At 52.9% G+C, this 27,840-nt stretch overlaps 2 protein-coding genes across 3 annotated transcripts; both read right to left on the reverse strand.

Moving 5' to 3' along the window:
* Positions 1–6,217: 6,217 nt before the first annotated feature.
* Positions 6,218–15,212, reverse strand: SLC38A7 (solute carrier family 38 member 7). 2 transcript variants are annotated; one of them, XM_081963519.1, is made up of 11 exons: positions 15,023–15,212; positions 14,236–14,520; positions 13,320–13,518; positions 12,841–12,985; positions 10,590–10,688; positions 10,094–10,151; positions 7,804–7,918; positions 7,541–7,688; positions 7,263–7,462; positions 6,712–6,766; positions 6,218–6,623 (listed from the first exon to the last, which is right to left on the reverse strand). In XM_081963519.1, the coding sequence occupies exons 2-11, from the start codon at positions 14,473–14,475 to the stop codon at positions 6,521–6,523; spliced, it is 1,362 nt and encodes a 453-aa protein (XP_081819645.1). In that variant the 5' UTR covers positions 14,476–14,520; positions 15,023–15,212; the 3' UTR covers positions 6,218–6,520. The 2 variants fall into 2 exon arrangements, with proteins under 2 accessions (XP_081819645.1, XP_081819644.1); XM_081963518.1 differs by having other exon boundaries at positions 14,236–14,581; positions 15,023–15,211.
* Positions 15,213–15,805: 593 nt separating this feature from the next.
* GOT2 (glutamic-oxaloacetic transaminase 2) lies at positions 15,806–27,772 on the reverse strand. Its single transcript, XM_081963520.1, has 10 exons — positions 27,616–27,772; positions 26,905–27,061; positions 25,785–25,913; positions 24,696–24,755; positions 22,844–23,005; positions 22,432–22,536; positions 20,530–20,680; positions 19,581–19,746; positions 19,143–19,293; positions 15,806–17,268 (listed from the first exon to the last, which is right to left on the reverse strand). The coding sequence occupies exons 1-10, from the start codon at positions 27,684–27,686 to the stop codon at positions 17,146–17,148; spliced, it is 1,275 nt and encodes a 424-aa protein (XP_081819646.1). The 5' UTR covers positions 27,687–27,772; the 3' UTR covers positions 15,806–17,145.
* Positions 27,773–27,840: the final 68 nt, after the last annotated feature.

The raw sequence follows: 27,840 nt of genomic DNA on the forward strand, positions 1-27,840 counted from the left end.
AGACAGAGAGTGATGAGAGAGAGAGAGACAGACAGACAGACAGACAGACAGACAGACAGACAGACAGACGGAGATCAACCAATAGTCCAGCCCCCTGCACAAGCAGGACACCCTGTACCATTCTGGACCAATGGCTGTCCAGTTTCTTCTTAAAAACCTCCAGTGACGGAGCATCCACAATTTCTAAAGGCAGGTTGTTCCACTGGTGTTTGGTTCTCACTGTTGTGAAATTTCTCCTTAGTTCTAGGTTTTATTTATTTATTTATTATTCATATTTATAGACCGCCCCCTCTCCCGAAAGGGACTCGGGGCGGTGTACAGTCACTAAAATACGTTATAAAATACATACAAAACAGTTAAATAATTAAATACGTAGGTGGAGGAGGTTGCAAGACTGTACATAGAATAATAAATTAAATATAGTATATAGTGTATTAAAAACTTTTTAAAACCCCAAACCCAATTAAAATGAATAAATCCCCGGGAGGTAGAACTAAGAAAGTGCCAGGCCAGCTGATTGAAATAGGTGAGTCTTTAACTTTTGCCGGAAGGAACGGAGGTCGGTGGTAGTTCGAATGTCAGGGGGGAGGTCATTCCAGAGGGTTGGGCCCATCACAGAGAAGGATCTACTCCTAGGTGTCGCCCGCTGGCATTGACTAGCAGACGGCACCAGGAGGAGCCCCTCTCTGTGTGAGCGGATAGGTCGCAGGGACGTGTGTGGTAGGATGCGATCCTGCAGGTAACTAGGTCCACTGCCATGGAGCGCTTTAAAGATGGTGATCAATACCTTGAAACGCACCCGAAAGGCCACAGGTAGCCAGTGCAGCTCGCGCAGGAGAGGTGTTACGTGGGAGTAACGTGTACTTCCCATAATAACCCGCGCGGCTGCGTTCTGAACTAGCTGCAGTCTCCGGACGCGTCCCAAGGGAAGCCCCATGTAGAGAGCATTGCAGTAGTCCAGGCGAGACGTCACCAGCGCATGAGTGACCGTGCGCAGGGCACTCCGGTCCAGTAGGGGGCGCAATTGGCGCACCAGGCGAACCTGGTGGAACGCCCCCCTTGCCACGGCTGCCACATGGTCCTCCATTGACAGCCGGGCATCAAGGAGGACGCCCAAATTGCGCGCCCGCTCCACAGGGGACAATTGTTCGCCCCCTATGGCCAGCGATGGAGTCAGCTGGCTGAACCGAGGCGCCGGTAACCACAGCCACTCGGTCTTGGAGGGGTTGAGTTTAAGTCTGTTGTCCCCCATCCAGACCCCGACGGCTTCCAAACACCGGGACATCACTTCGACAGCCTCGTTGGGGTGGTTTGGGGTTGAAATATACAGCTGAGTATCATCAGCGTAAAGATGGTACTCAACCCCAAAACCACGGATGATCTCACCCAGCGGCTTCACATATGCGTTGAACAGGAGAGGCGAGAGGACCGACCCCTGTGGCACCCCACAAGTGAGTGGCCTCAGGGACGATCTCTGCCCCCCTGTCAACACACATTGCTTCCGGTCGGAGAGGTAGGAGCCGAACCACCGCAAAACGGTGCCTCCGACTCCCATCCCCTCCAACCGGCGCAATAGGATACCATGGTCGATGGTATCAAAAGCCGCCGAGAGGTCTAATAGGACCAGGATAGAGGAGCAACCCCTATCTCTGGCCCTCCAGAGATCATCGACCAACGCGACCAAGGCTGTCTCAGTGCTGTGCCCGGGTCGGAAGCCGGACTGGCGTGGGTCTAGATAGTCGGATTCGTCTAGGTGTCGCGGGAGCTGCTGCGCCACCACATTCTCGACAACCTTCGCCAGAAAGGGGAGGTTGGAGACTGGACGATAGTTAGCTAGCTCCATTGGGTCGAGCGCAGGCCTCTTGAGCAAGGGTCTCACCACCGCCTCTTTCAAGGCGGTTGGTAAGTATCCCTCACTCAGTGAGGCGCTCACCAGGCCCAGGAGCCAGCCTCGTGTCACCTCCCAGGCTGCCAGTACCAGCCAGGAGGGGCACGGGTCCGTTAAACAAGTGGTGGGTCGCAGCCGTCCACGCAGCCTGTCCAAATCCTCGGGGGCAACAGAGTCAAACTCCTCCCAGAATGGTCCCTCAAGACTCGCTGTTGGCGGCTCGTCTGGTCCACTGACGGAGGTCCACCCGCTCCGGATCTGATCGATTTTGTCCTGAAGATATTCCCCAAACTCCTCTGCTCTACCCTGTAAGGGTGTCTCCCACGCCCCCTGCGATAAGAGGGAGCGAGTCACCCTAAACAGGGCGGCAGGGCGGTTATCCGCGGACGCAATAAGAGCAGCACAATGTCTACGTTTGGCCGCTCTTATTGCCACAAGGTAAGTCCGCAAATAGGCTCTTACCTGTGTTCGGTCAGATTCGGAGCGCGAGGATCTCCACCTGCTCTCTAGACGTCTCCTGTGGCGCTTCATCACCCTGAGCTCCTCAGTGAACCAAGGAGCCCGGGTGGGTCGATGCCACAGGAGAGGTCGCAACGGCGCAACCCGGTCCAAGGCCCCAGTCGTCGCCCTATTCCAGGCAGTCACTAGGTCCTCGGAACGGGAGCGGGACAAGGCTACAGGTATTGGCCCAAGCTCCGTCAGGAATCTATCAGATTCCATCAGGTGCCTGGGGCGGTACCAGTTTATAGAGTCTGGTTCCGCCTCCTCGCGGTGGGGGATAGCGCCAGGGAAGTCCAGCCGGAGGGATGAGTGGTCTGACCATGACAGGGGCGTGATAACTAAATCCCCTATTCCCAGATCACTCGTCCACTGTTCAGATACAAAAATGAGGTCCAGTGTGTGGCCCCCTTCGTGAGTGGGGCCCTGCACTAATTGGGTCAGGTCCATGGCCGTCATGGAAGCCATGAACTCCCGAGCCACCTCGGAAGCCGCTCCCGTTGACGGCAAGTTGAAGTCCCCCATGACCAGAAGTCTGGGAGTCTCAACTGCCGTCGCTGAGATTAGCTCGAGGAGCTCGGGCAGGGCTGCTGATGCATAGCGAGGAGCCAAGTATACAATCAGCAAGCCCCACTGCCTCCCTGGGCCCCAACTCACACCAAGGGACTCACACCCGGGTATCTGAGGAACAGTGAACTCCCTCGGCTCTAAACATTCCCGCATAACCACCGCCACCCCACCACCCTTACCCAGGGCCCGAGGCTGATGGAATGCTCGAAAACCCGGTGGGCACATTTCCACGAGGGGTAAACCACCTTCGTGGCCCAACCAGGTCTCCGTTATCCCTGCAAGGTCTAGCTCCCCCTCTGAGATCAACTCATTAATGAGGGGGGCCTTGTTGATGACAGACCTTGCGTTGCAAAGCATCAGCCGCAGGCCCTGGCTCTGTAGCACCTGTCCACCTAGGCTGCAGGGGTTGGTACAAGCGACGGTTGCTTCTCTCTTTAATTAATCTCCACCCATTGCTTCTTGTCTTGCATCTTGGGGCTTTGGAAACCAGGTTCACCCCCCTCTTCTTTGGGGCAGCCTTCAAATATTATTCTTAATTTTTCTTTTACCGTATTAATTTAATGTGTATTAGTTGTAATGTTTCTAAGCCACCCGGAGTCATCTCTGATGGGTGGCACGTAATTGTAATCAATCTATCTTTGGGACCGGAGCCCTTGATCAGCTGCCCAAATGCAGGTCTCCGAGAAGCCGGGGCAGCTTTTCTGGGCAGCCAATTAGCACTGGGGGGTTTCTGAACGGGAGAGGGGAGAAAGAGGTGGGCAAAAGGCCGAGGTTTGTCTTCGGGGAGCTGCTGCAAGGTGCGTGGTAGTGGTCACGGAAGGTCCGAGTGCTTCAGGTGTGAGCGCGCGTGTCTGGGCGTGTGGGAGAGAAGTTGTTGTTTGCGGGCTGCTGTTTTGCTTGTGGGGGAAAGAAAGCGGCTGGAGGGCGAGGGGGCTTAAAGCCGGGGAGCAAAGGCGAGGGAAAGTGGCAGCATCGGGTAAGGAGTCGGCAAAGCGCAGGAGAAAGGCGGAAGAAGCGGCGCCCAGTAGAAGACGAGTTAAGGGGGCGAAAAAGAGCGGCTGTTGCGGAGCTGCTTCAACGGCTGGGCCGTCTCAGGTGCTAAGCTGGAATGCTTCGGGTCTCATCTGGATGGGCGAGCAGAGCGCTGCGCTAAAGCGGCCCAGCAGCTAATCTTTCCTCCCTCTTCCAAGGGGCCCCCAGCCTTCGCCTCCCACCCTTCTCAACATCGCGGCTCATCCTTTCTCTTCGCTCTGCCCCACGCTCCCAAAATTGGACCACTGCCACAGCTCCAAGCCCTCTTGACAGCCCCGGCTACTCCAGCCAGAACGCCGCCGCCTCGCCCTTCACGGGACGCGCTCTTGCTGCCCATTAGACGCAGCTTTCAGCCACAACGAGGCACCAGGATACCTGCCGGATACTGCGCTCCTAGGTCTTTTGTGGATATCACACTTGTCTGTTATCATATGAATACGGCCCATTTTTGCCTGTTTTTCACCAAAATGGGGGCATTTCCCACTTCTCTTAGCCCTGCTAAAGCCTGCAGAGTGCTTCTGGGGGGGTGGGGGAAGGCAACCTCCCCCCCCCCGCATTTTGGTGATAAACAGCCCGTTTTTGCCCATTTTTCACAAAAATGGGATGCGGGGCAGGGGCTTCGGGAGGCCAAAATGGCTGTATTTGGTGTATAAGATGCATCAAGATTTCCACGCTCTTTTAGGGGGTCTTATACTCCAGCTTATATTCTGAAAAATGCGGCATTTCCTCCTGTCAAATTTTATTGGGTCCTGTAGTATCTTTTTCTCACCACTAGATGTCTCCCTCTCCACTGTAGGCAATGTGTTCTAGCTGTCAATTCCATAAAAAATAGAAAAAGGAAAGAAAGGAAATTTCCTCCCAAGTACTTTTATTGTTTTTGATGTTTCCTAGTCCAAATTTTGGGACTAAAAGTCTTCTAGGGCTTTCTGTTTTTATCACTGCCCCCCCTTTCCCCCCCTCTATTAAACCCCCCATCTGTCAAATAGCCGCTAAATTCTGCTCCAGGTCTCTTTCTATCCAAATTTAAGGTTTCTTTACCTTGGGTTGATCCCTCTTTCACCCAGGTCCAGCACTTTGTCCCAGCACCTCCTGCCCAAATAGCTTGGTCCAGTTGCCCTGACTTGAAAGTGACCATTAAAGCTTCTTCCACTTCTGCTTCCGCTCTCAATTTGAAGAACTTTATCTCAGACTTTTGGAGGATCTGCCGGTTCCTCTTAGGTCTACAAGAGGTTTCTTTTTTCCCCCCTGTTCAGGTTCCAACCCGAAGGTCCTTGACAGCAGGTGTACAGCTGGGTTTTCGCAGAGCCGGTCAGAGCTCTGCTATTTCCCAGCTGTTCCTGTTGCGGCGCTTCTGGTCTTTTTTTGCAGTGGGGGGTTTTCTGAACTGGAGAGAGGAGAAGGGAGGCTCAGTGGCAAAAGGGGAACTTTCAAGTGCCTTGTGGACTCCTTGGCCATTGCTCCGTGGCCTAACCTCCGCCTGTTCGTGGGGACAGTTCTGGGTTTTGGTAAAGGGAATTGCTGCGTAATAATAAACTCACTAAACCACCGTTATGTGTGAGTGAAGAGGGCAGCACAAGGTGCTGGATTTGGGAGAGGCCCCTTGTTTCCACTCCCCATAAAGGTGTTTCCACTCCCCATAAAGGTGTACCATGCCCACTCAAGCTGCGAAATCCCAGAAATGTAATTTGGGGAAAGCCCTGGGGTACCGACAGGCAGGCCGGAAAAGGGGGTTCAATAAACCTTTGGCCTGGTTGCACCAGCCATGATAGCGCAAGTTCCCCTTCTCTCCTGCCAGAACAAACTATTTCTCACGAAGAGCCAGGCCTGATCTGGATCCATCACCAACCGAGCAGGTGGGTTCGGCTGCAGAAGCAAAAGGGGAGAGCAGAGAACCCCTCCCCTCCCCCACCCCACAAGCCACACCCATTTTGCCCAAAGCACCAACGTTCTTGGGAAGGGGGAAGGAGGTTATGAATGAGTGAATCCAAATAAATTCCAAATCTCTGGAGGGAAAAAGTATGCATTTCTAGTCAAGGTTTTCTTTCTTTCTTTCTTTCTCTCTCTCTCTCTCTCTCATTTCCCCCCCTTTGTTTTACAAGATTTAATTTCAGATACAAGAAGCAAAAGCAGCTTAACATGAGGGATCTTTTTCCTCACTAAAATTGCTCGGTGCTTTTCACATGTTGACTTGCAATATTTCATTCCTTCCTACATTTGATGTCACAACAATTACAATCAAATACATTCACTTTATTCCATCCTTGGTCCAAACAGAGAAGCTCCTTGGCTAAATGGAGGGACGTCCTCCGCAGCAGCTGAAGTCCACGGGAACTCTGGGCTTTTTAGGGGAGGGGGCAACAGGTGAAGGCCAACAGCCCTCCTCCCAGCACCACCCGGGAGCCAGAGAAGTGAGCTGACCAGAAAAACAAAAAGTGTTTTGTCAATGCTGAGGAATCCCCAAACTGGGCTCCAATGGGGCTCCTTAGAAGTCCACAGGGGACTGTCTGGAGTCAAAGAAGGAGCGGAGGTGGATCACTTCCTGAGGTCCATGGAGATGGCATTGGCCGTCGTCTGTCCAAAGATGAAAGTGCCAAGGACAACCATGAATATCCCATAGCCGATCACCATCCACCAGCTGAGGGCAGGAGACAAAAGCACAGTTCAGGCCACCGAGGAGGAGAGCAGGGAGGGGATGATGGGTCAAGGCCAAGCACCTCTCTTACCTCACTCCTCCAGCTCCCTGAACCTCAGAAAGCTTGGTGTGGATGAGGCAGAGGCCTGGCAAGGGAAAAACAGACCGGCAGAATTCGGCAACGGCCCCACAGTGGCCCCAGAGATCGAGTCCCCTCCATCCCCGTGAGAACGAGTTGAGAGGAAGCACTTTTCCACTTGTGCTCCATGGGAGGGTCTCTAAGCCAGGCAGGCGTCCACTCCCTTCAAGGGTCAGCCCTGGGCAGGACGCAGAGAGCCAGAAGGGGATTCCCACCCTGTCCCTGGAGAGGCAGAAAACCCCCTGCCTGTCCTTTGCTGGGCTCCCCCTCCCCCTCTCTGGCCTCGTCTCCTGCCCCAGGCAGAACCTGAGGTGGCTTTTCAGGGTCAGCTGTGGCTGCCTTCCTTGCCAATCTTGTCCCCAAAGCCGGAGTTGAGTTGAACTGGCTGCAGCCCGGACCAGCAGGTCATCCAAGCCCCGAAACGGAGAAGACGGCCATCCCGCAGCCAAGAACCCCAAGAGGAGCCGCCTTCCTCCCGCCAGCCAGGAAAGCTTTTTTCCTACCTGGGAAGACAAAGATGAAGCAGGCGGCCAGCCCCCCGATGACCGAGATGACTCTGCCGATGTCCGGAATGAACAAGGCCAGGAGGAGGGTGAGAAGGAACCAGCAGAAGGTCTGCAAGAGGCGTCGGCGTCTCTCCCGAGTCACGTCTTCGTCCATGCTTTCCCCTTTGTAGCGCAACCAGAGACCTTCCAGGACAGTTCTAGGAGGGAGACCTCGGGAGGGTCAGCAGGTGCCCCTTCCCATATCCCCCCGCCAGCCGGCCGGCCGGCCTGCTCACCTGCCACAGAAGTGTAAGATGGGGTAGGAGGTCAGGACAGAGAGAATGATGAAGGCCCGGGCGAAGGCGACTGGGATGTCGTCTGAGGGGTAGGAGAGCAGCACGTCCTGCTGCACACTCTCACCGAAGGTCAGGAAGCCACAAACCCCTAGCAGAGACAGAGGGAGGCTGTGGCCACCCCAGGCACGGCTTCTGCTGGGGCCTCGGCCAAAGCAGAAGCAACTGGGCAGAGCGAGCAGCTGGGTTTAGGGTCCGCTCCCTACCTGTGCCCATGTAGACAAAGAGGGCGATGACCATGGCTGCTGTCACAACGACTCCCCAGGACCTCACCTGCGGGCACTTCATGCTGTTGAAGATGGGCACGCTGCTGACGTGGCACTGCAAAGGAGAGGGAGGGGCTCGGTGTGTGTGGATGGGGGTGTGCAGCAAAGCTGCTTTGGGGCAAGAGGGGCCAGGCCGCCATCCCCAACAGAACCGCTACACCAGGTCCCCACGTCCTTCATCCACTTAGGCAGGCATTCTGGTCCCTGTAGACGGACATCCATTTCAGGAGTCCTGCTTTGGAAACACCTCAATTCCCAACTAGGAATCCAAGATTCCTGGGGAAAACATCCTCCTTAACCAAATGATGGGTAGTTACTGCCTGCATTTCATTCCAGTAGCTGAGAATAATTTTAACTGCCATCACCCTTTTTAACGTAGCCTGGAAGCGATTCCTTGCCAGTATCAAATGTGAATCTCCTTAAAACCTCCACGTTTCATTGCAGCCTTTTCCAGAGTGGCCGGAGAACTTTCTCCGTGGGAAACCCAATGCTGCCACTTGGGCTCTTCTCCCCCCCCCCCCCCCCCGCCAAGTGAAGCCTTAGAGGCCCAAAGCTCCTCCCTGACTGTTAGCCAAGCTCAGGCTGAGACACTTGGGAGGTGCAACCTGCCCCCTCCTCCTTGGGCTCCACAGGGGAACGCAGGCACCGAGGCCAGAGGGGGCTTCTCAAGGGAGGCTCTGCTGCTCCCTGGCACGGGCTGCGGGGGGGAGGCGTGCCCAAAGGCGTGCCAGGATCAAGCCTGACATGGCAGAGGCGTTGCTCCCCAGCTGCAGAACTGGAGTCTGGATCACGGCATTCCTGCCCACTTGGCATGTGCTGCCTCTGGGCGCATCTTTGCCAAGATCCTGATACGGAGCAGCTCCTTTCCCTCCCCTTCCAGGTGCAGAAGCAACCTGGAAGAAGGAATCCGAAGGTGGGGATGGATTCAGGTGCATGATCCCTCCTGCGGTGCCCCCCAGGCAGAAACCTCCCCCAGCACATTTGACTTGCTCCACAATGCCCAGCAAGGCGGCGATCATCTGAATTGCTCCGAGGCTGGCACAGCTCATTTGCCCACATGCCTTCTATGCCCATCACCACCCAACCCGCCTGGCTTCCTTCACAGGGCTGGACACCACAGGGAGAGGTACCTGGACAGCTGGACAGTGGGAGATAGTTCTTTGAGGTGTAAGCCAATCAGCGGTCCTGGCGGAGGGGGGGGGGAGAACATAAACACCCCCCATCCAAAGTCCATCCTCTCAGCGCTGAGGATGGGCAGCCTGTGCTGGGTGTAGCCAGGAGTTTGAGAACCTGCCACTGGATAGAGCCCATGGCCACTTACAAGCCCTTTTTGTCAGGAGAGAAGCTCTTCTCTGGCACACATGGCCTTTTCCCCCCGGCTGCCACTCTGGATCCTCCCTCCCTTCTTTCCTTCCCAGAGGAAACCCACGGAAGGGCAGGTGCCTGCAGGCCACCCTGCACCCCCCAGGCTCTCCAACTGCCCTTTCGTTTCAGACACAAGCACATCGGTTCTCACCAGCCAGCTTCCCTAAATCACTGCTCAGGAAGTGGTCAGCTCCCGTGGTCAGCCCTAAAACACCTCTCACGTTTCATCTCCGTGCTCAGCTAGGAACGTCCTCTGGCCCAAAACGGCCCTTTGACTCCTCCCATCACTCACTTCTGGCCCTTTGGAAAACCACCGATCCCAAAAGCTTCGAAAGTGGTGGCGTAGCTACAAAAAACACTCGTTCAACTCTTAGACCCAGCGTGTCACACCACTAGTTTGCGGTCTTAGGAAAGAAGGAAATCCAGTCCAATTTGGAGGATGACTGAAAAGCTGCTCCCGGATCCCCTTTCAGACGGTCTCTGTTGGATACCCAGGAAAGACCCAGAGGAGCTAAAAGGGGCCTCAAGGCCCTGAGTAGCAGAGACCCCTCCGCCCACAACAAGAAGGGAGGGGTGCCTTCAAACCACCAGCAAGAGCTGGGGGGGGGGGGGGGAAGAGAGGGAAATTGAAAGGGCCGAAGCCAAAGCATCTAGAGTAGGGGTGTCCAAACTTGGGAACTTTAAGACTTGTGGACTTCAACTCCCAGAATTCCCCAGCCAGCATGAAGTCCACAAGTCTTAAAGTTCCCAAGTTTGGACACCCCTGCTCTAGATGCTTTCAAGGACGAAAAATGTCCAACTGCTCCCTCAGCAAAGTCTCTCTTGGCAAATCACAGGGCAGACAGCAGAGCCGCACGGACCTTACCTGGAAACCGAAGCATATGGTGGGCATGGCGTTGAAGACAGACACCCAGGAAGAAGGGCTGCGGGGAGGAAGAGGAGCTGCGTTAGCTACGGCTGGATCCTCCCCCCCCCCCACAAGCGCCTCATCCGAAGGGCGTGCACTCCCAGCCCCAACTGTGGTTCTCCTCTGCTCTTAATAGGGATGAAACAATGCTGCCAATCTGTCCACGACTGGGCCACAGGAGACCCCCTTTCCAGGCGGCTGCTCCCCTCCCCGGGCAAAATAGCAGCTGCAGCTCGAGGAAGAGGCGAGCCAGTTACTGCTGCTAACCGAGCGGGGGAGGGGGTTCTCTGGCCAACCCCAACAACACACAACAATTGACACTGTCATGTAAAAGACGGCCAGATGTGCAATACAGAAGATGGCGGAGTGGGAGGGCGGGGCGGGTGAGGCCTTTATTTTTTATGCCAGTCCGCAGCAGCCTCTGCCTCCCTGGGCACAGCCAGCGCTCACGTACCTGGTTGTGATTGCCTCTGGGGAGATCCCTTGATCAGGCCAAAAATACTTTATAATGACGACAATTGTGACGTACCAGGTCCCGATCACACTCAAGGAGCTGAAAGAGAGCAGAATGTAGGGATGTGGTGATCAACAAGAAACATTTCATATACACTTTATTTCAATAGCAACATTTTCAAAAATGTCTGTTACAAACAGAAATAGGAGATCCTATCGATTGAAAGAATGCTTGAAAGAAAGCTTGGGATATGGATCTTGGTAATCCCATGCAGGAGATCAATTGGTAAAGGTTATGAAAATTGGGTTGATTGACTTCAACTTCAATGCAAGAAGTTTATACATCGTTGGCACCCGATTCCTGTTGGATTGGCATAAATATATCAAAATTATTCTTTCAAATGTTCAAGAGGTGGTCAAAGCAAAAGGGTCAGTCTTTCATTTGTGATAAAATTATACTCTTTGGGTGTAAAAACTTTGGGGAGATAAATGCTACTAGTAATCCAAGAATTGCATGCTCCCCAGAGCTGGCCCTACGGAATGCATTTATAGGACTAAAGTTTAAAAATAAAGAGAGCATTCTTTATTCATCGGCCAAAATAATTGCCCAACATTGGAAAACTCAAGCTAACGTAACAGTTGTGAATTAACTAGGTGTCTTTAAGTGCTACATTACAAAATAAACCCACAAAGTTAAAATGAATGAGACATCAGAGACAGGAATCACATTTATCAAATTTGGACAGATCTTGTAGATCTTATTTCAGTGGCAAGAGATTATACTCTGCTCTACTTTAGACAGATGGCGAATGCTTCTGCCAGTGCCTGCCTAGGCTCATTGCAGCCTTTGGTATTTCCTATATTTTTTTCCTTTTTTCTTTCTTTTTTATGTGTCTTGGATTTATGTTAATACGCTTACTTGATATTGCTTATTAACCTATATATTTAAAAATAATACTGCTTCTTTATGCAACTTCTCTCATCCTTAAGATTAATTACTTACTTTTATCCCACCTTTGTTACTTTTGCAATTAACTCAAGGTGATGGGAGATATCCAGCACATCTTCCTCCTCCTCTTTGTCCAACAATCCCAACAACAACTCCTGTGAGGAGTGTTGGACTAAGGGAAAAACCAGCTAGTTTTCACGACTAAGGTGGGACGAGAACCCACAGTCTCCCCCGTTCTAGCCCAGTGCCTTCACCACTAGACCAGTGATGGCGAACCTTTTTGGCATCGTGCACCAAAAGCGGGGGGCAGATGACTCATGTATGAGCCAAGGCTGCGGGGAGCCCCCTGCGTGTTGCAGAGGGGGGCTCAGCCCTCGCCCGCATGACAAAGCATTCCCTGTCACTAAGGGCGAATGGGAGTACCCCCAACAAGCAAAGGACGTGCCGGCAAACCGCCCGCCTGCGCTCAAGTCTTCCTGCCTCTGTCCCCGCATGGGCTCTCTGGTCTCTGTCAAGACCGGATTCCTTCCTGCCCTGCTGCATCGTCTCTCCGCACCCAGAGGTGGCTGGGGCAACAGTTCCGCCTTCCCCCTCCTCAAGCCCAGCAAGGAAGCCTGATCATCCCACCAGATCCATCCAAGGAAAGAGAGAGAGAGACGGGCTCAGCCGATCTGCTCTCCCCAAGCTAGAAGCAGCAGTTAAGGGCAAAAAAATGGCCGAAAACGAAAGCTGAAGTCAGCTGGCCAGCGCACGCCATGCATGCCCTGACAAATGGCCCCACGTGCCACCTGTGCCATGGGTTCGCCATCATGGCACTAGACCAAACTGGCTTAGCTTATAAGTTAAACATGTTTTTAATACAGCATAGGGAAGGGTGCTCTAAAAACCCAGTTGGTGGGAGGGTTGGCGAGGAGCAGCTGCCGGCCTGTAGAAGAGCAAGACTGTGGAAAGCATTAAGGGTGAAAACACAGGATTTTCCCTGCTGTGAAAGTTAAGGGTTAAAAGAGACTCCCCCCAATTGGCCTTTGTCTTATAAAACAGAACTGAAAGCAAGTTTGTAGCTGGGGGTGGAGAGAAAGGGGTGTGTGTGTGAAGACGGGCAACCACCTAGCCAAAGGGAAGCACCTCAGCAGCAGCAACAGCAGCAGCTGGAAAACCAGAGTTCCTGGACCTGACACAGCTGCAAACGGGCAGGAAAAATATCCCACCTGAGTCAACCCACAAGGCATCTGTGGGGGTTGGCCCTTTGGGGGATATGGACACCAGCAGCAGCCCCCCCTCGCCCCCCCCCACTGACAGGTACCTGGCGTATTTCTGGAAGCCAATTTCTTTGGGGATGGACAGGGGAAGGATGAAGAGAATGGCCGTCAGGCTGATTGTGAATTTGCGATCCGTGAACCAGCAGCTCCTCCCTTCTCTGGCGCAGCTCTTTATCAGCACTGGAATTACTTCCGGAGACACAGAAAGAGACAATTGGCATCCAAGGGCCCAATCCACCGAATTAGCAGGATGAGTGCTGAGAAAAGTGCTTGTGCCAACACCAGGGGACTACAGGATGGCAACGCTCCCTCAGAGAAACCGTGGACAAATTCTAAATGTGGAAGACGAGAGGTGCTGGGCAGGAGGTCACCGGCCTTAGAGGGGATGGGTGAAAAACGGGGGTCGGGCGGCTTGATTATGTCTGGATTTCAAAGTGGGCTGCCCAAAGCAAAGACGTCGCCGAAGATGGGACTTGGGAGAAGTCTAGGGAAAGCAGCCCACGGCATCCACTGCCACACTCACTCTTGTCCTGCTGATCCCCGATGATAATGAGGAAGGCAATGCAGGTGCCAAAGGTATAGACCACGATGGCCACCTCACACAGCACGCCCAGGACTCGGCCACAAACAGCCCACACCACTTCCTGGTAGGTGCGTTCGTTGCTGGCCTGGGAGCAGTAGGCCAGGACGACCAGTCCTCCAATAATGAAGAGCAGCAGCCCCTGCAAGAGAGGCAAGGAAGGGCAGCGTTAGCCTGGAAGGAGGGAGGGGCACCAGGCAGAACAGCCAGTGCAACACACACACACACACACACACACACACACACACAGATGGTGGTGCAGCAGTCCTGCAGGCTACTTCTTGCTGACTGCTGACAGTTTGAATCTCAGCAGGCTCAAGGCTGACTCAGCCTTCCATCCTTCCGGAGGTGGGTAAAATGAGGACCCAGCTTGTTGGGGAAATATGCTGACCCTGTAAACCTCTTAGAGAGGCTGGAAAGCGGCATATAACTCTAAGCGTTATTGCTATTGCAGCAAAGCAGGGTGGGAATGGGGGGGTGTAGACACCCCACACCCCACAGGACAAGCTCTCTGGCCTATAAATGGGGGCTGCCTGCAGGCTCTCAGGCCGGGCCCTTTGGGACCCCAAAGAGCATTCATGGAGGGAGTCAGCACTTGCCCTCCGGTGCTTGTGCCTGGCTAACAGAACCACCCTTCTCTTCCTCCTCAGGAACACTCAGGCTGGCAATGAGCCCTGGCCTCCAAAGGAAGGCAAAGGAAGGCAGGCCCTGGGCCAGCACTGGGTCCCAGGTGAGCTTTGCTCCCTTCCGCAAGGCCGAGTCTCTTTTGAGGTGTACCCGTTGGCCCCAAGGCCCAGCCCAGCCCAGCCCAGCCCATGACCCGTGCCCTGGCCCAGCAGCACCAAGACGGGCCCTTCACCATCTGCATGGCGATTCCAGCTGCCACTCCGCCGGCCATCTGGAAGGCCGCCGGGAAGTTGAGCAGGCCCGCACCAAGCGCGGCGTTGACGACAATGAAGACGGCGCCCAGCATGGAGGTGGTGGCAGGCCGGGGCTCCTCCACGCTGGGGCTCTGCAGCAGCCTGGCCCGCTCGCCCGCGTCGGCGCTCCACTCCCAGTCGCCATAGTCCCTGTTGATGCCCACGTGGCTCTGAGTCATCTTCTCCTGGAATCCAGCTTATCCCGGGAGCGAAGTCACACATCCCTTGGGAGGAGAGAGAGGGAGACAGAGGGGGGGGTGTCCTTGGAGAGCAGCAGCAGAACCTCTGGGGAGAAAAGCCAGGCAACATCAGCCCCCCCCCAAAGCTTCTTAGACCCCAGACCTCCCCCCCCCCCCCCAAACAGCTCTCGGGCCTTAAGGGCGGGCAGGGCAAGAGTTCCAGGAGGGCCCACCGCCCTGGATGCCCTTCGCGGGCGCTGCAGGCCCAGCTAAGCCCCCGACCCACCAGGCCACACAGCCGGACGGGAGACCCCCCCCTCCCTTCCCCTCCCCGGCCCCAGGCCTGAGCCGGCATCGCCCGGGGGGGGGGGGGGATCCTGCCCTGCGCGGAGGCCGGGAAGAGGCCCGCCCGCGCCGCTCTCGGGACAGGCCCGCACCCGGCGTCTCGGCAGGGACACGGCGGGCTCTCTCCGGCGCGGCAGCCGGGCAGATCGCGGGGCCGCCTTCCCAGGGCCCGAGCCTCCCCCCCAGCCGCCCAGAGCCTCACCGCGCCGCTCGGCGGAGGAGAGGAGGCGGACACCCGCCGGTGCCCAGGCCAGATGCGGGGCGGGCGGGGAATCCGGCTCGAGACCCCCGGGCGACGCGGCTGGACCTCCCAGATCGGGGCGAAGTCCGGGAGCCGCCCCGGGGCCGCCCAAGCGCCTCCCCGCCCGCCCCAGCGCCCTCCCAGCCGCGACCCTCGCCTGCCCGCGGGACGCCGGGAAAAGGAAGCCGCCCTCACTCCCTCCCCTGCCCCTTCTGCCGCCCTCCCGCCTCCTTGGGGTGGCCTGGATGATCTCCGCGACCCCTTCCTGCCCTTCAGCCCCGACCGGCTGCCATGAAGCCCCGCTTGCGAAGGAGGAGAGCCACCTGCAGACGGAGCCCCCCACCCCCGAGGGCGTTACGGTCCCGTACATTGCGCAAGCCCGGGAATTTGGGGCCATTTATTAAAGGAGGAAGCCCCGAGACTCCAAGGGGGCTTCGGAGCAAGGGGCACCCAAAGCACACCAGTCGGGCCCCCTGTAAAGCAGCCCAGGCACGGGGCCCCCGGGCTCTTAAGGAGGCGCCTGGCCAGGCTGCTCTCTGCAAGGCAGGGGCGATTCAGGTGCCGCCCAGGGCATCTCCCGGCCCTCCCTGGCGGAGCCAAGGCCCAGCCGAGCCCGGCATCTTCTCTCCCGGTGCCCAAGATGGATGTCACTTCACCACCAAGCCCCACAACCCCCGTCCCCCCCCCGTGCAGGGGCCCCAAGCGAGCGACCAGGGGGACCCTAAAGACTCCCAGACCAAGGTGTCCGATGTACAGCAGCTTTATTAAAGGGGGGGAGGGGAGGAAGGCAGAGACTGGTTGCCCACAGCCTCTCAGGATGGGATCCTCCAGGCTGGAAGAGGCGCCTGTCCTTGGCTTCCCAAGCGGGGGCCACTTTTCCCAACAGCCACGGCACCCCGTGTCTCTTTTGGCAGCTTTGGTCTTCCACTGATTGGCTGCAGAAGAGGCGTCACAGGATGGATGGACCCCGGGAGGCATTTGATGGCTGCAGCTGTGCAGGTTCCCCAGAATGCTTCTCCCCACTTGGGGTTCTGAAGGGACAGACGGTGCAGCTGGGGAGACCGAACACCCCGGCATCAACCTGGCACAGGACGGGTGCGCAACTAGTAAAGCTCATTGGTTGACAACTGATGGCGGCTTTCTCCTGCCCTCTGCTTTCAAATGGGGGAGGGGGGAGCATTCAGATGTTCTTAAGACACCCAAGAGAAGATTCAGGGCTCCATCATACCAGCGTTCACAACACAAGAGAGGGGCTGCAGTGCCAAGATTGCACTGGGGGTCAATTTTGCAACTTCTGTCCTACTTAATGCATGTGATGTTCCATTTCTGTGGACGTTCTGCCACACACCTTTGAGCAATTACCTCTACTGGAACTGAAGCAGCACTAAAACATTTGTTTGAATAAGAGAACGTATTTTCTTGGTGAGTTGAGCAGCTGAGAAAAATCAACACTGGCAAGTTGTGTTTTTTAAGAGCCGCAACGTATGCCAACGTTGCAAAGCTTTACCCCAGGGGGAAGGCTTTCCACACAAGCCTCCCATCCTGGACATGGACACAGGAGGGTTTCTCAGACCCCAAAGGAAAGGCAAGGCAATTTAATGTGTTATGGTTATTCAGAATTATACCTGTCAGTGAATCATGACTTGCTTTCTTTTGGGAAATGAAGAAAAAAGCTTATATTCCTGTCATAGGAACAATTTAGAACTTTTTCTGGCAATAAAAAGCCACTTTCCTTTGAGAGCTTGCTTTGAGTCCCTGGGCACAGAGTTTGGGAGAAGAACGTCCACTCCAAGCAGGCACACTGAACTGGGCACAATTGAAATTAGGCTGGCCATTTATGGGAGCTGTAGTCCTGGGGAGGCAGAGAGCTTCCTAGCCCAGCTCAGAGGATGCCGGAGTGTGTGCACACATGACCGGAAGTCACCTCAAGCGATGAAAAGGGGGGGACGGGACGGGACGATGACACACAGCCAAGTGACAGATGATGAAAAGCGAGGGAAATGCTTGTGCTACGCGCTGCTGCTCCTCCTACTCTTCCCCCCAGCCTAGTCAGAGTACGAAGCCATCCAGACACTCCTCCCTGTTCACTTGGACACCTGGTGGATGGCGTGAGCCAGGTAAGCCACATTGCCCGAAGTGAGGCCTGCAACGGAGATGCGGCCATCCTTGGTCATGTAGACGGAGAATTCTTTGGTTAACCGTTCCACCTGGAAAACAAAAGTTTCAGTTCAGGGGGAGGCCTTCCCCAGGCCCACCCTGGAAGTCCCGAGGAGCCTGTCTGACTGGCCAAGCACTGGAGACCCCCTGAACTGCTTCCTTCTTTGCTGCAGCAAAGGTAGCACCAACATGGGAGGGGGAAATCCCTCAGTTATCCTGCGGGTTTCTGGGCATCACCAGCTACAATCACTATTTTAATTTTTCACTAATTTATATGCTACACTATAGGAGAAAAGTTATTTCAATACAACACCATATCTATCATCTATCTATCTATCTATCTATCTATCTATCTATCTATCTATCTATCTATCTATCTATCTATCTATCATCTATCTATCTATCTATCTATCTATCTATCATCTATCTATCTATCTATCTATCTATCTATCTATCTATCTATCTATCTATCTATCTATCCATCCATCCATCCATCCATCCATCCATCCATCCATCCATCTATCTATCTATCTATCTATCTATCTATCTATCATCTATCTACATCTCTCTCTCTCTCTCGCTCATCATCATTATCTCTCTCTCTCCCCCTCTCTCTCTAAAAAAATAAATGGGTGGGTGTTCATGTTCCAGCATAACTCTAGAACGCCTTGAGCAATTTCAACCAAACTTAATGCACAGATGACTTACACTTTGGAAAGAATTATTGTGGAGGGTAAGACACCCCTAAAACCCCTCAGGGTGTGTGTTAAGATACAGCCTGTTGTGCCTTAAAAGGAATTATACTGTACTGCCGTAAAATGGCTTCTACTGTGCAGCACAGTGAAGTTGCCTTGGTAATGACTTCACAGAACTCCACAAGGGGGCTCCCTCTGGTAAGAGGGAAAATCCAACATTAGAAATTACGTTTAGTCCGGACATTTTCCCCCTAAAAATTAACACCTGGGCAACATCGGGTTATCAGCTAATAGAAACTAAAAGCCCAGTTGATTCCCAATGACCAAGACTGAGGGCACTTCAGCAAGTTCAAGGAGCACAGCAAGAACATGACCGGGGCCCCCTCTGTCCTCTGGAACCTCTCCGGGCAGCAACCAGACAACAGTTCTCAGTGATTTTACGGCCCTCCCCACAACGGACAGGACTGAACCTGGCCCAGAAGCTGATGGGCAACCGGCACAGTTGTTTCAACTGTGAGAAACACAAACAAGGGTGTCATTACCTTGTAGGCTTGAACTACACACACACATACACACAAAAACCCCTCAGCCTAAACCTTAATAGACTTGATGGAGTCTGGAAAACCAGAGAGGACGCCACACCTTTTCGTTTCATGTTTTAAAAGAAAAGAGTAGAGCAGCAGAGAGCAGAGTTTGCTGCAGTGCTTAAAGTACGGACCCAAAAATCTGGAGGCTGTGAATTCTAGTCCCACCTTAGCTATGGAAGCTGGCTGGGTGATGTTGGGCCCATCACCAGGAGACTGTGAGTTTTAGTCCAGCCTTAAGAGGAATGGAAGTTTCCTGACTGACTTCGGGTTAGTCCCTCTTTCTCAGCCCAACTCACCTCACAGGGCTGTTGTGAAGGAAATAGGGTGTGATGGAAATGTTTGCTACTTTGAATTACACATATGTGAAAGTAATAAAGGCAGGATATGAATGAATGAATGAGAGAAAGAGAAAAAGAAAGGGAAGAAAGAAAGAAAGAAATGGGCAGATTCTTAATTTGCAAGTCTCATTGTAGCCCTTTCATCAAAGTATCTGAGGCTCAGGAGAGATGAAAATAAGGGTCCTCCTTAAGGCAGGGGAGGCAAGCATCTTGGAAGCCCCCCAGGGGTCTGGCTGCTAAACAAAGGGGGCAAGAGGTGAACAGAGCTGAGCTAGGGTGGAGGCAGGCCCAGCCCCCTTCTTACCTGCTCCGGCTTCAGACCCGTGAAGCAGAACATGCCGATTTGATCAGTGATGTGCTGCCAGTTATGAGAAGAGCCTTCCTTCTTCAGATTGGCCACCAGTTGGGTGCGCATGCCGATAATGCGGTCGGCCATTCCCTTCACCTCTGCCAGCCTGCCCAGAGAAGCCAGAAAGGGTGCTCAGCAGCAGGGAGAGCAGGTCCACCCCCCACCCCACCCCCCCGTTCTGCTCTCCGTGACCCCCATCTCAGAGGGAGAAGCAAGCCAACTTGGAAAGAGGCTCTTCCCACCTCCAAAGGCCGCTTTGAAGTGGAGGCGTTTCCGTGAAGGACAGAATCCTTGGCCCTCAATGCCAGGCTCTGGCCCGAGGCCCCCCCTGCCCAAAGGCCTCCGGCTACAAAGCCCAGAAGAGAGTCTGGCTCTGCCTCTCAGGACCCTCACCATTCCTTCCGCAGATCAGGGCTGTTTAGGATCATGGAAGCTATCCGAGCCCCATTGATGGGGGGGTTGGAATACATGGGGCGGATGAGGATCTTGAGCTGGGACTCCACTCTCTTGGCTTCCTCGGAGTCCTTGCAAATGACCGTGAAGGCGCCCACACGCTCCCCTGGAGGCAGAAGCCAAGTTAACTGTGGACCCCCCCTCCCTATTCTAGCAACACCACCCAGCGCCCCCCCCCCCGGAGCCCCCCTTGTCTCCTTCCCTGGCCCCGTTGACAGGACAAATCTCTGGCATAGTCCTCTCCTGAAGAGGTCCCATCACCCTCGGATCCCTTTCTTCAAGATGGAGGATCCACCCCTTGCAAGGAGGCGGCAGGGGGAAGGTCTGGGCTCACAGGCACACCTCCCCTGCATGACTGGCCCCGAGGAGACTCCGGCACTGCAGCCAAGGCAGAAGCAGGCCCTGCCAGGTGGAAGCCTTGGCCATCTTTTCCCACAGCCCCACAGGAGAGAGGAGAACTTTGTTTAGTTCCATCCTCCGTTTTGGGGTGGGGGCAGCATCTACTGTGCTGTAGAAACCCAGCCAGTTGCTTAGTGTTGGAGGGATTGATTGTGGGCTCCTAGGAACAGACCCAATTTAGCGGTGGAGGAGACCCCAATGGAGGCTCCTGACCGGCTGCATGGGGTCTGCTGTACCCAAAATTGGGCCACAGATGGCACGAACCGCCCAGCACAAAGCCCCTGCACCCTCCGGGCAGCAAGCAGGCTCTCGCTAGTCCTGGTTTCTGGGATCGACCCAGGAGAACTCCCCTTCCCTCACAGGTGGTCTAAAGACATGGTACCCCATTTCTCCTGGGGACACCCCAGAAACTCCCCTTCCGAGCCTTTCCTTCCCCTCTGAGAGAGGAAGTGCTGAGGGGTCGGGGGTGTGTGGAAGAGAGAAGGCTTACCGTAGAGGCCCATGTTCTTGGCGTAGGACTGGGAGAGTACAATGTTAATGCCTTGCTCAATGAAGTGACGGACGGCCCACGCGTCTCGGTTTATGTCCCCGCTGGCAAAGCCCTGATAGGCCATGTCAAAGAAGGTGAAGAGGTTCCTTTTCTGGAAAAGAGTTTCCAAGGGTGGCCGCTGAACAGAACATTCGGCTGCTGGCCCTCTCCTTGTACAAGGGGGCAGCTCAACAAGACACCTGAGGTTTTCATGCAACACCCGCCCCAATAAAAAAAAAAACCACACCCCAAAGGCCTGAAATGTGTAGCACACAAGCATCTTATGCATGCAATTCAACACTGAAAAACCCAAAGACGCATGGAAGGCAGAAGACCAGGAGGAAAGACAAGATGTTTCCTTCCTTCCAGGGCAAGATGTTCTTGAAAGCGGAGGCTAACCTCCAGTCCACCCCCCCCCCCTTCCCTGCAGCACATGGGCAGCCCGTCCCTTGCCGACTCCTTCTGGAGAAGGCAGTCCCTACGGCTGCCACTGGCACAGCAGCCACTCTTGGACACAGCTTCCAGCTGCGGCTTCCGCAAGAAGTGGAGCCAAACCCCAAATCGCAAGGGCTCTGCCTCTCACAGGCTTACTCTGAAGCTTGTTTCTTCCCATTCATTCCTTCATGCCTTCTAACCACAAGCTGGGCAACCTCCACAGCAACCCGGACCAGAGTAGAGACACGGGGCATTATTAGCTTAGTGATGGCATCTCCCAGGAGAGGACTTGCCATTCCCCCACCAGAGCCCCCGATGCTTGGCTTCCCCAAACAACGGCCTGGAACAGAACTACTCCATCTCTAGCTTTCCAGGACACCAAGGCCTTCACTGTTCTCAAACACAGCTGAGAAGCCCCAACAAGACCAAGAAGCCTGGTCTGAATCCCGATCGAAGGGGATCCACAGAATCTGCATCCTCCTCTGCAGCGGATTCCCTATCGTTTTTCAGTAATTTCTTGGAGACTACCCAGAAACTGAGCAACACACACCATATAGGCCCAAACACGGGGAAGGATTTGGACTCCACCACATTCATATCTGGGTCCCTGCATTACTACTCTAGGTGCCTCTTTACTCCCACCATTTCTGTAGCTCCACTGAAAACCAGGATTGGTCAGGATGAGTGACTAAAGAGAGGCCTTGCCTCCAGTCTCACCCGGGCCCTTTCCCTGGGTCCCCCTGGCCTGGCTCAGCTATTCAGCAATGCAACCATTCTCGGGAGTTCTCCAATCAGAGGTCCTTGAAAAGTGTTCTGAAAGCACCATATATTGAACAAAACAGCTTGTTACCCCCCCAACAGCTTTCCCTCTACCGCCAGAGGCTAAAAATGTGGCTATAAGAAGGTCAAAGGCAAGTCCCACGTGGTCCAGGATGCTCCCATCCCACAGGCTTTGCAACTACTACCCACCCAGCCACCTCTTCCCTCCTTCAGCCACTCAAAGACCTCAGCTTCTCTGCCTCTTCCTGAAGGGGGAAAGGATTATGTTTCATAGTTAGCCCTAATAATTCAGAAAAGGCAAATGTCTGCAGTTTCCTGGATAAGATGCCTCCTCAAAAGCAATTTTGTTAGCTGCAAACCTTTGTCTCAAGTCAAAGCACCCTTCCACTTGCAAAATAAAATATGAAGAACAATATGAAAAATAGATATAAATATAAAAGAAAAGCCAATTTTAGGTACAAAAAGAAAATTAAATTGTAAAGTAAAAATCAAGACGCCAGTCAATGAAAGTGGCCAAATCCCAATGTAATTTAAATCAAACGAAACACCCATTTCCCCTGCACCCTACAGGGCCCAAAGGATGTCCCAGGAGCACAGCCAAAGCCCGCAAGGGCTGAAGGGAGACCCCTGCCTGGGCCCAGCACTCACCTTCACCGCTGTGGCCAGCTCCTTCCATTGCTCTGGACGAGGGTCTACTCCAGTGGGGTTGTGAGCGCAGGCATGGAATAAAATAATGCTCTTTTCTGGAATTTTCTTTAAAAAAAAAAAAGAGGATGCAGGGATAAGGTATGGATCACGATCCCTTTAAATAAGAAGTGTTAAGAGTCATTTCCCCCATCACAAAACATGGTAACAACCCCTCTTCTCATTGTTGCAGTTTCATGCATCGGATAAAAGAGCCCCTGCCTACAGAATGAGCCTCTCACACATCATCTTGGCTTTTTGAAAGTGGCTACAGGACTTCAGCTACAATCAGCCTTGTCTCACACTGGAGCTTTCTGGGCTATGCTTTCCACACATGTGATCCTCCCACCGTATCTACCCATAGGTGTAAACTTACAGAAATGTCCTCCAAAGCTCCAGTGAAGTCAAAGCCGCAGGTCTTGGGGTCATAATATCGATAGCTTTGTAGCTGCATTCCAGCATCTCTGAAAATGGGTGTGTGATTCCCCCAGGAAGGCTTGGGGAGGAACACGTCATGGCTGGAGCTGAAGAATCGTTGCTAAACAGGAAGAAAGAGGAGGCAGCTGAGTTGGAACTTGTAGATGGCTCAAGGAGACCTATTCTCTACATTTAAAGAATTTTTAAAATGGAATTGCTGAATATAGAAGGCCATGATCTTGTTCTGGGATGGCATGCATATCTTTTTTATGAAGACAGGGTAGATAAAGTGTTTAACAATCATGTTCTCCGAAGTGCCCTGATGAGAGTATGGAAGAAGCACCGGCCCAATTGGGATTATAAAATACCGCTTTGGTTGGATCTTGCAGACACCATGGGGATTATGAATATTAAGTCACTCGGGGGTTGTTTATATAAAGATGTGCTTATCGCTGATGGGGACGAATGGAAGTTAAAAACTTTGGAACAGCTGTTGGAAGAAGGAATTACTTTAAATTGGTTACATTACATACAGCTACAGAAGAGATGGGAAGAAGATTGCAGGGTCGGTTTTATGGATAAAGAAGTGGAACTGATTAAGCAGATAAAAGAGACTGGCCCAAAACAAGTTAAAAGAATATATAATGTACTGTTAGAAAGAGACTCAGAAAGTGAATTGGTTAAGGATTGTATGATTAAATGGGCTCAGAATTTTGGTGAAGTGGTTATGTTGGAAACGTGGGAAAAAATATGGGTTCAGAATGTTAAATTTACACAGTCACAGAATTTAAGGGAGAACTTTTATAAAATGTTTTACAGATGGTATTTAGATCCTAAAAAATTATCATGCATGTACCCAAATGTTCAACCAAAATGTTGGAGATGCGGGTGTCTAGATCCTACCTTTTTTCATGTATGGTGGACTTGTAACAAGGTGAAAGCTTTTTGGATAAAAATATGGTGGGTTATGCAGAATGTATTTAAGAAAAGAATACAATTCACTCTGCAAATGTTTTTATTGGGTATAGCTAAGGATTTTACCAAAGGGGAAACAAAATTGGCCTTGTATATGGTCACAGCAGCTAGGTTGTTGATTGCGCAACATTGGAAAAAAGATTTTTTGCCGACAATTGATCAATGGATTCAGAAGGTGGCGGGGTTCGTGAAATGGCAAAAATTTCAGCTTTTTTAAAAGCTCAGAAACAGGAGGATTACACACAGGAATGGGCAAAATGGATTGATTATATACAGAATAAATACCAGACCAGGAGTTATTATGTAGCCTTTAGGTAAGAATGTTTAGACCGATAGATGATCAGAGTAAATAGTATATGGGATGTTTGGAATTGTTAGAGTGGTATACAGCGGAAGTCAGGGGGGTGGGTTTGTGTGGGAGGTGGGGGAGGGTTAGGGTGGAGGGTGGGGTAATATATATGTATGAATAAATTAGAAGATGGGATTAATGAAACATTGTTATGCTAGGAGAAATTTATATTAAGAGTTATAGATGTTAAATTAGCTTAGAAAATGGGATCAACGTGTTATTATTAATCTAAGAGAAATTTATATTGTGTTTGTTGGGAGGAGAGGGATTACGAGTAATCTATTTTAAGATGGGGGGAGAGGAGGGGGCAAAGTATTTGGTATAATATTTGAAAGTGAATTTTTGTGGGGGGGTTGGGGGGGTATAGCATTTGTATGAGATTTATATTGTATGGCGGGGGGGTGAAAAGGGGGGAAATTGTTTGTACAAAACTCTTTTAATAAAAAATAAATAAAAAAAAAGGAAAAGATTTTAAATGAGCACTCACCAAGAAGTTGCCTCCAACCCTTAAAGACCCAGTTCCAGAAATTGTCTGCACAGTAACATACTGAAAGGATGCAGAGAGAAGGCACATGAAAAATCCAGATACCAACAAGGAAAAAGAGATTGTTGTAGTTTAGCAAACACTGAGCTGCTCTCTAATTTTGCAGCCAAAAACCTTAAAGTAGCAGGAAATGGGAGCCCAAAATCCACCTTCCCCCAGATCTAAGTTACAAATTTGGAGAAGGGAAGTCCCAGAAAAATCCACAGGGCCACAGGTTGTTTACCTCCGCTGCGAGGGTGTCATGCTCAACCAACTGAAAAGAACCACTGTAATTCTCAATTGTTGTTGCGATACTACAGAGCATCAATAGAGCTTGAGGGGAGTGAAGCTACTCACAACGAAGTTAAGGGCAAGCAGGCCCTTGCATGGGGAGATTTAATTTGTGCAATGGATGGGATTGCAAGGTTTCAGTGGGGAATGTGAAAACTGAAACCACTCTTGAGATACAAGCAGCTCCAAAGGGTTGGTTCCCAGATACAGCTAACCTAAGGGAGACATTGTTTCTACTTCCTGCACATTATACGATTAAATTAACTATGCATCTTTGGGTTAGCCACAATATATCTTCTTCTGGACTCAGTCACTGAGAATATGTTGGAGGAGAGATCAAGAGATCACACTGAACTGTAGGATTGATTCATGGTAGCACATCCAAGCCAAAGATAAGGAAAAGGCGGAGTTTCAGCATTTTCAGACAAAACCGCATTTACGTGTCCCACATATTACCTTTTCCAACAAATGGAATGAAAGGAGATGGTTCCCCTGTTGAAAAGCTGCCTCTCTGGGGCCCAGAAACTCCAAGTGTTTTCAAAATTAAGATGCATTGTCACCGGTGGGCTATACAGTTCACCTTTCACCTTTTCCCAAAAGAGCAGTTGGGGGTAACTGATTTCAAAGGCTCAGCTAAAGCCGCTACAGAAGTCAACTCTTCATCCACAAACGATCCAAATCTTGCACAGCAAAGACACCTTCTGATATAGGAACCTCTGTCTGAATGCACTTAATATATATATATGTCATTTGGCTCCTTACCCGGCCACTTTGTATAACCTCATTTGTTTCTCCCAAAGCCAGTTCAGCTGATGCCTTGTTGAAGTCTGCTAGCCCAGCTATGGGCAAATATTCCTTGTCCATCTTCTTAGCAGCTATCTGGGCTTCTGCCTGGATCATAAAGACATTCAATTTACTTAACAATTTCTCCCGTCTGTAAATTGGAAATATTCACCCCATACTGTTCCTAGATTACTATTCTAAATAAAGTAGGGTTTCAACAGGGAGAAGGGGGTTTGTAGGATTATGAATACGGTGTAAAGAAAGAATTAGTCAAATAGTTGAGAGTCTGAGCAGTAACCACTTTTCTAGCTGAGGTGCATTTTGCTACACCCATTACTCATTCCCTTGGCTAGGCCTGCCTTCAAGTGGCCAATTCTACCATGGTTACTTTTCTGACATTTTCAGTGCAGAAAAGGCAAACCCCTAAATTCAGATTGTCCCTCCCCCGTCTTACATCTTTAAATTTGTCCTCTGAACTGTCTTTGTTAATCTTGTTAATCTTTCCTGAGAGAGCAAGATCCCTCAGGAAAGTTGAACCATCACTTGCACAATGCCAAGCCTGCACCCCATTCATTGTTGACTCACTTATTTAAAATTTCATTTTGACTACTGCAACGTTTAAACACACAGCCCTGGTGCTGCTTTAGTAATTTCTGAATAGGCAGATTGTCCGTTTAATCAAGCCATTTCTCCGGTCTCATTCAGACTTCTGGTAGCTCTTAAGTGAGAGAGCTCATGCTGCTAAAAGAGGGCTACTTGACCCTGGTCAAGCTGCAGCAAGCCACTCCCAGTCTCTGGATTGGATTCCATCAGTAAACTCTATAATCCTCACCCATCATGCACACCTTCAGCCACGTTTAGCTCATTTGATAGCCCAAGAGAAGAAAGGAGGGAAGGAAGGGAGAGTGAAGCTCCAGCTGCTCCCAAATCCTGAAACGTCACTCCGAGCCCCATCAATGCTGATGGGCGGCCCATTTCCCACACACTGGGAAACGGGGGTCAAGCCAGAGACCCTTCAAGTGCAGGCCGGACTCCAACCGCCCCATTCGACGTCTGCCCAGACCCCGGGGGTGGGGGAAGCCGAGAGGAAGCAGCTTACTTTGCGGACGCAGTTCAAGACGTGGGGCTTCCCGTTGTCATCCCGGTAAGCCCCGACTCCCAGGTTCATCTTCTTGGCGCTGCCGTCCCTCTTGAAGGCCTCCGTCACCCCCAGAATAGGGTCGGGGGGCCCCATCTCCACGTGAGCCCACCAGGAGCTGCAGCGTCCAGGAAGGGGAGATCAGCCCGGCGGCCCAACCTCTCGCCCACCAACAGCAGCTACACCCCTCGGGACCCGCCACCCCACCCGTAGGCCGAGGCCCCTCCAGGCTCGCGCGGGGTAAAGAGCCGCCCTCGGCGCGTAGGTTGCAGGGAGAGCCCCGCCACCTTCCCCCGAAGAGCAGGGAGCCTCGGGCGCCGGGAGGCCTCCAGAAGCGCTGCTTAAGGCGGGAACCGCCAGCCCCCCGGCGGGTGCCCAGGCCGCTTCTCCCCGCCATGGGGCGCCGCAGAAGCGGGGGGAGGCTGGGACAGGCGCTGCGAGAGACCCCGCCCGCTCCACCCCCGCCCGCGCGTCTCCGCTCCAAGGGCACCGAGGCCGCCAATCGGAGACCTCCCAAGCGCTCCCGCCCCCCGAGCCGCCCAATCACGGCCGCCCTCCTCGCCGCGATCCCGCCACGGGGTCCGCCGAAGGACAAAAAGGGGGTCGCCGGCTTCGTCCCTCCGCGGCCGGCCTAGTCCTCTCGGCCGCGTTCCCAGGTGCCGGCGCCGTTACCTGGCTCGGACCGCGAGGGCGGCCACGCGAGGAGACAGGAGCGAGCGTCCACCGGAGCACAGGAGCGCCATGGCAGCGAAGAGGCGAAGGGATCCGGCGAACCTGCTGCTTCCCGGAGTCGGAAGGGGCGGGGCTTGATGTCCTCGGGCGGAAGTCTCGCATCCCCGGGTCCTTTCAAGGCGCGTCTCGACGCCCCGCGCATGCGCCGTTCGTAGTGCCGCCGTC

Source organism: Natrix helvetica, assembly GCF_964273705.1.
Source record: "Natrix helvetica genome assembly, chromosome: 10".
Classification (NCBI taxonomy): domain Eukaryota; kingdom Metazoa; phylum Chordata; class Lepidosauria; order Squamata; family Natricidae; genus Natrix; species Natrix helvetica.

Excerpts from the sequence above, each read along its gene's own strand:
- SLC38A7 (XM_081963519.1), bottom strand. The coding sequence starts at position 14,475 with ATGACTCAGAGCCACGTGGGCATCAACAGGGACTATGGCGACTGGGAG. Across the intron at positions 7,919-10,093 it reads CCATATGCTTCGGTTTCCAG|TGCCACGTCAGCAGCGTGCC; the intron begins GTAAGGTCCGTG and ends TCTCCTTTGCAG. Across the intron at positions 7,689-7,803 it reads CTTTGTCTACATGGGCACAG|GGGTTTGTGGCTTCCTGACC; the intron begins GTAGGGAGCGGA and ends TGTCTCTGCTAG.
- GOT2 (XM_081963520.1), bottom strand. The coding sequence starts at position 27,686 with ATGGCGCTCCTGTGCTCCGGTGGACGCTCGCTCCTGTCTCCTCGCGTG. Across the intron at positions 25,914-26,904 it reads TCTTGAACTGCGTCCGCAAA|GCAGAAGCCCAGATAGCTGC; the intron begins GTAAGCTGCTTC and ends TTTATGATCCAG. Across the intron at positions 19,294-19,580 it reads CCTGATCTGCGGAAGGAATG|GCTGGCAGAGGTGAAGGGAA; the intron begins GTGAGGGTCCTG and ends TTCTCTGGGCAG.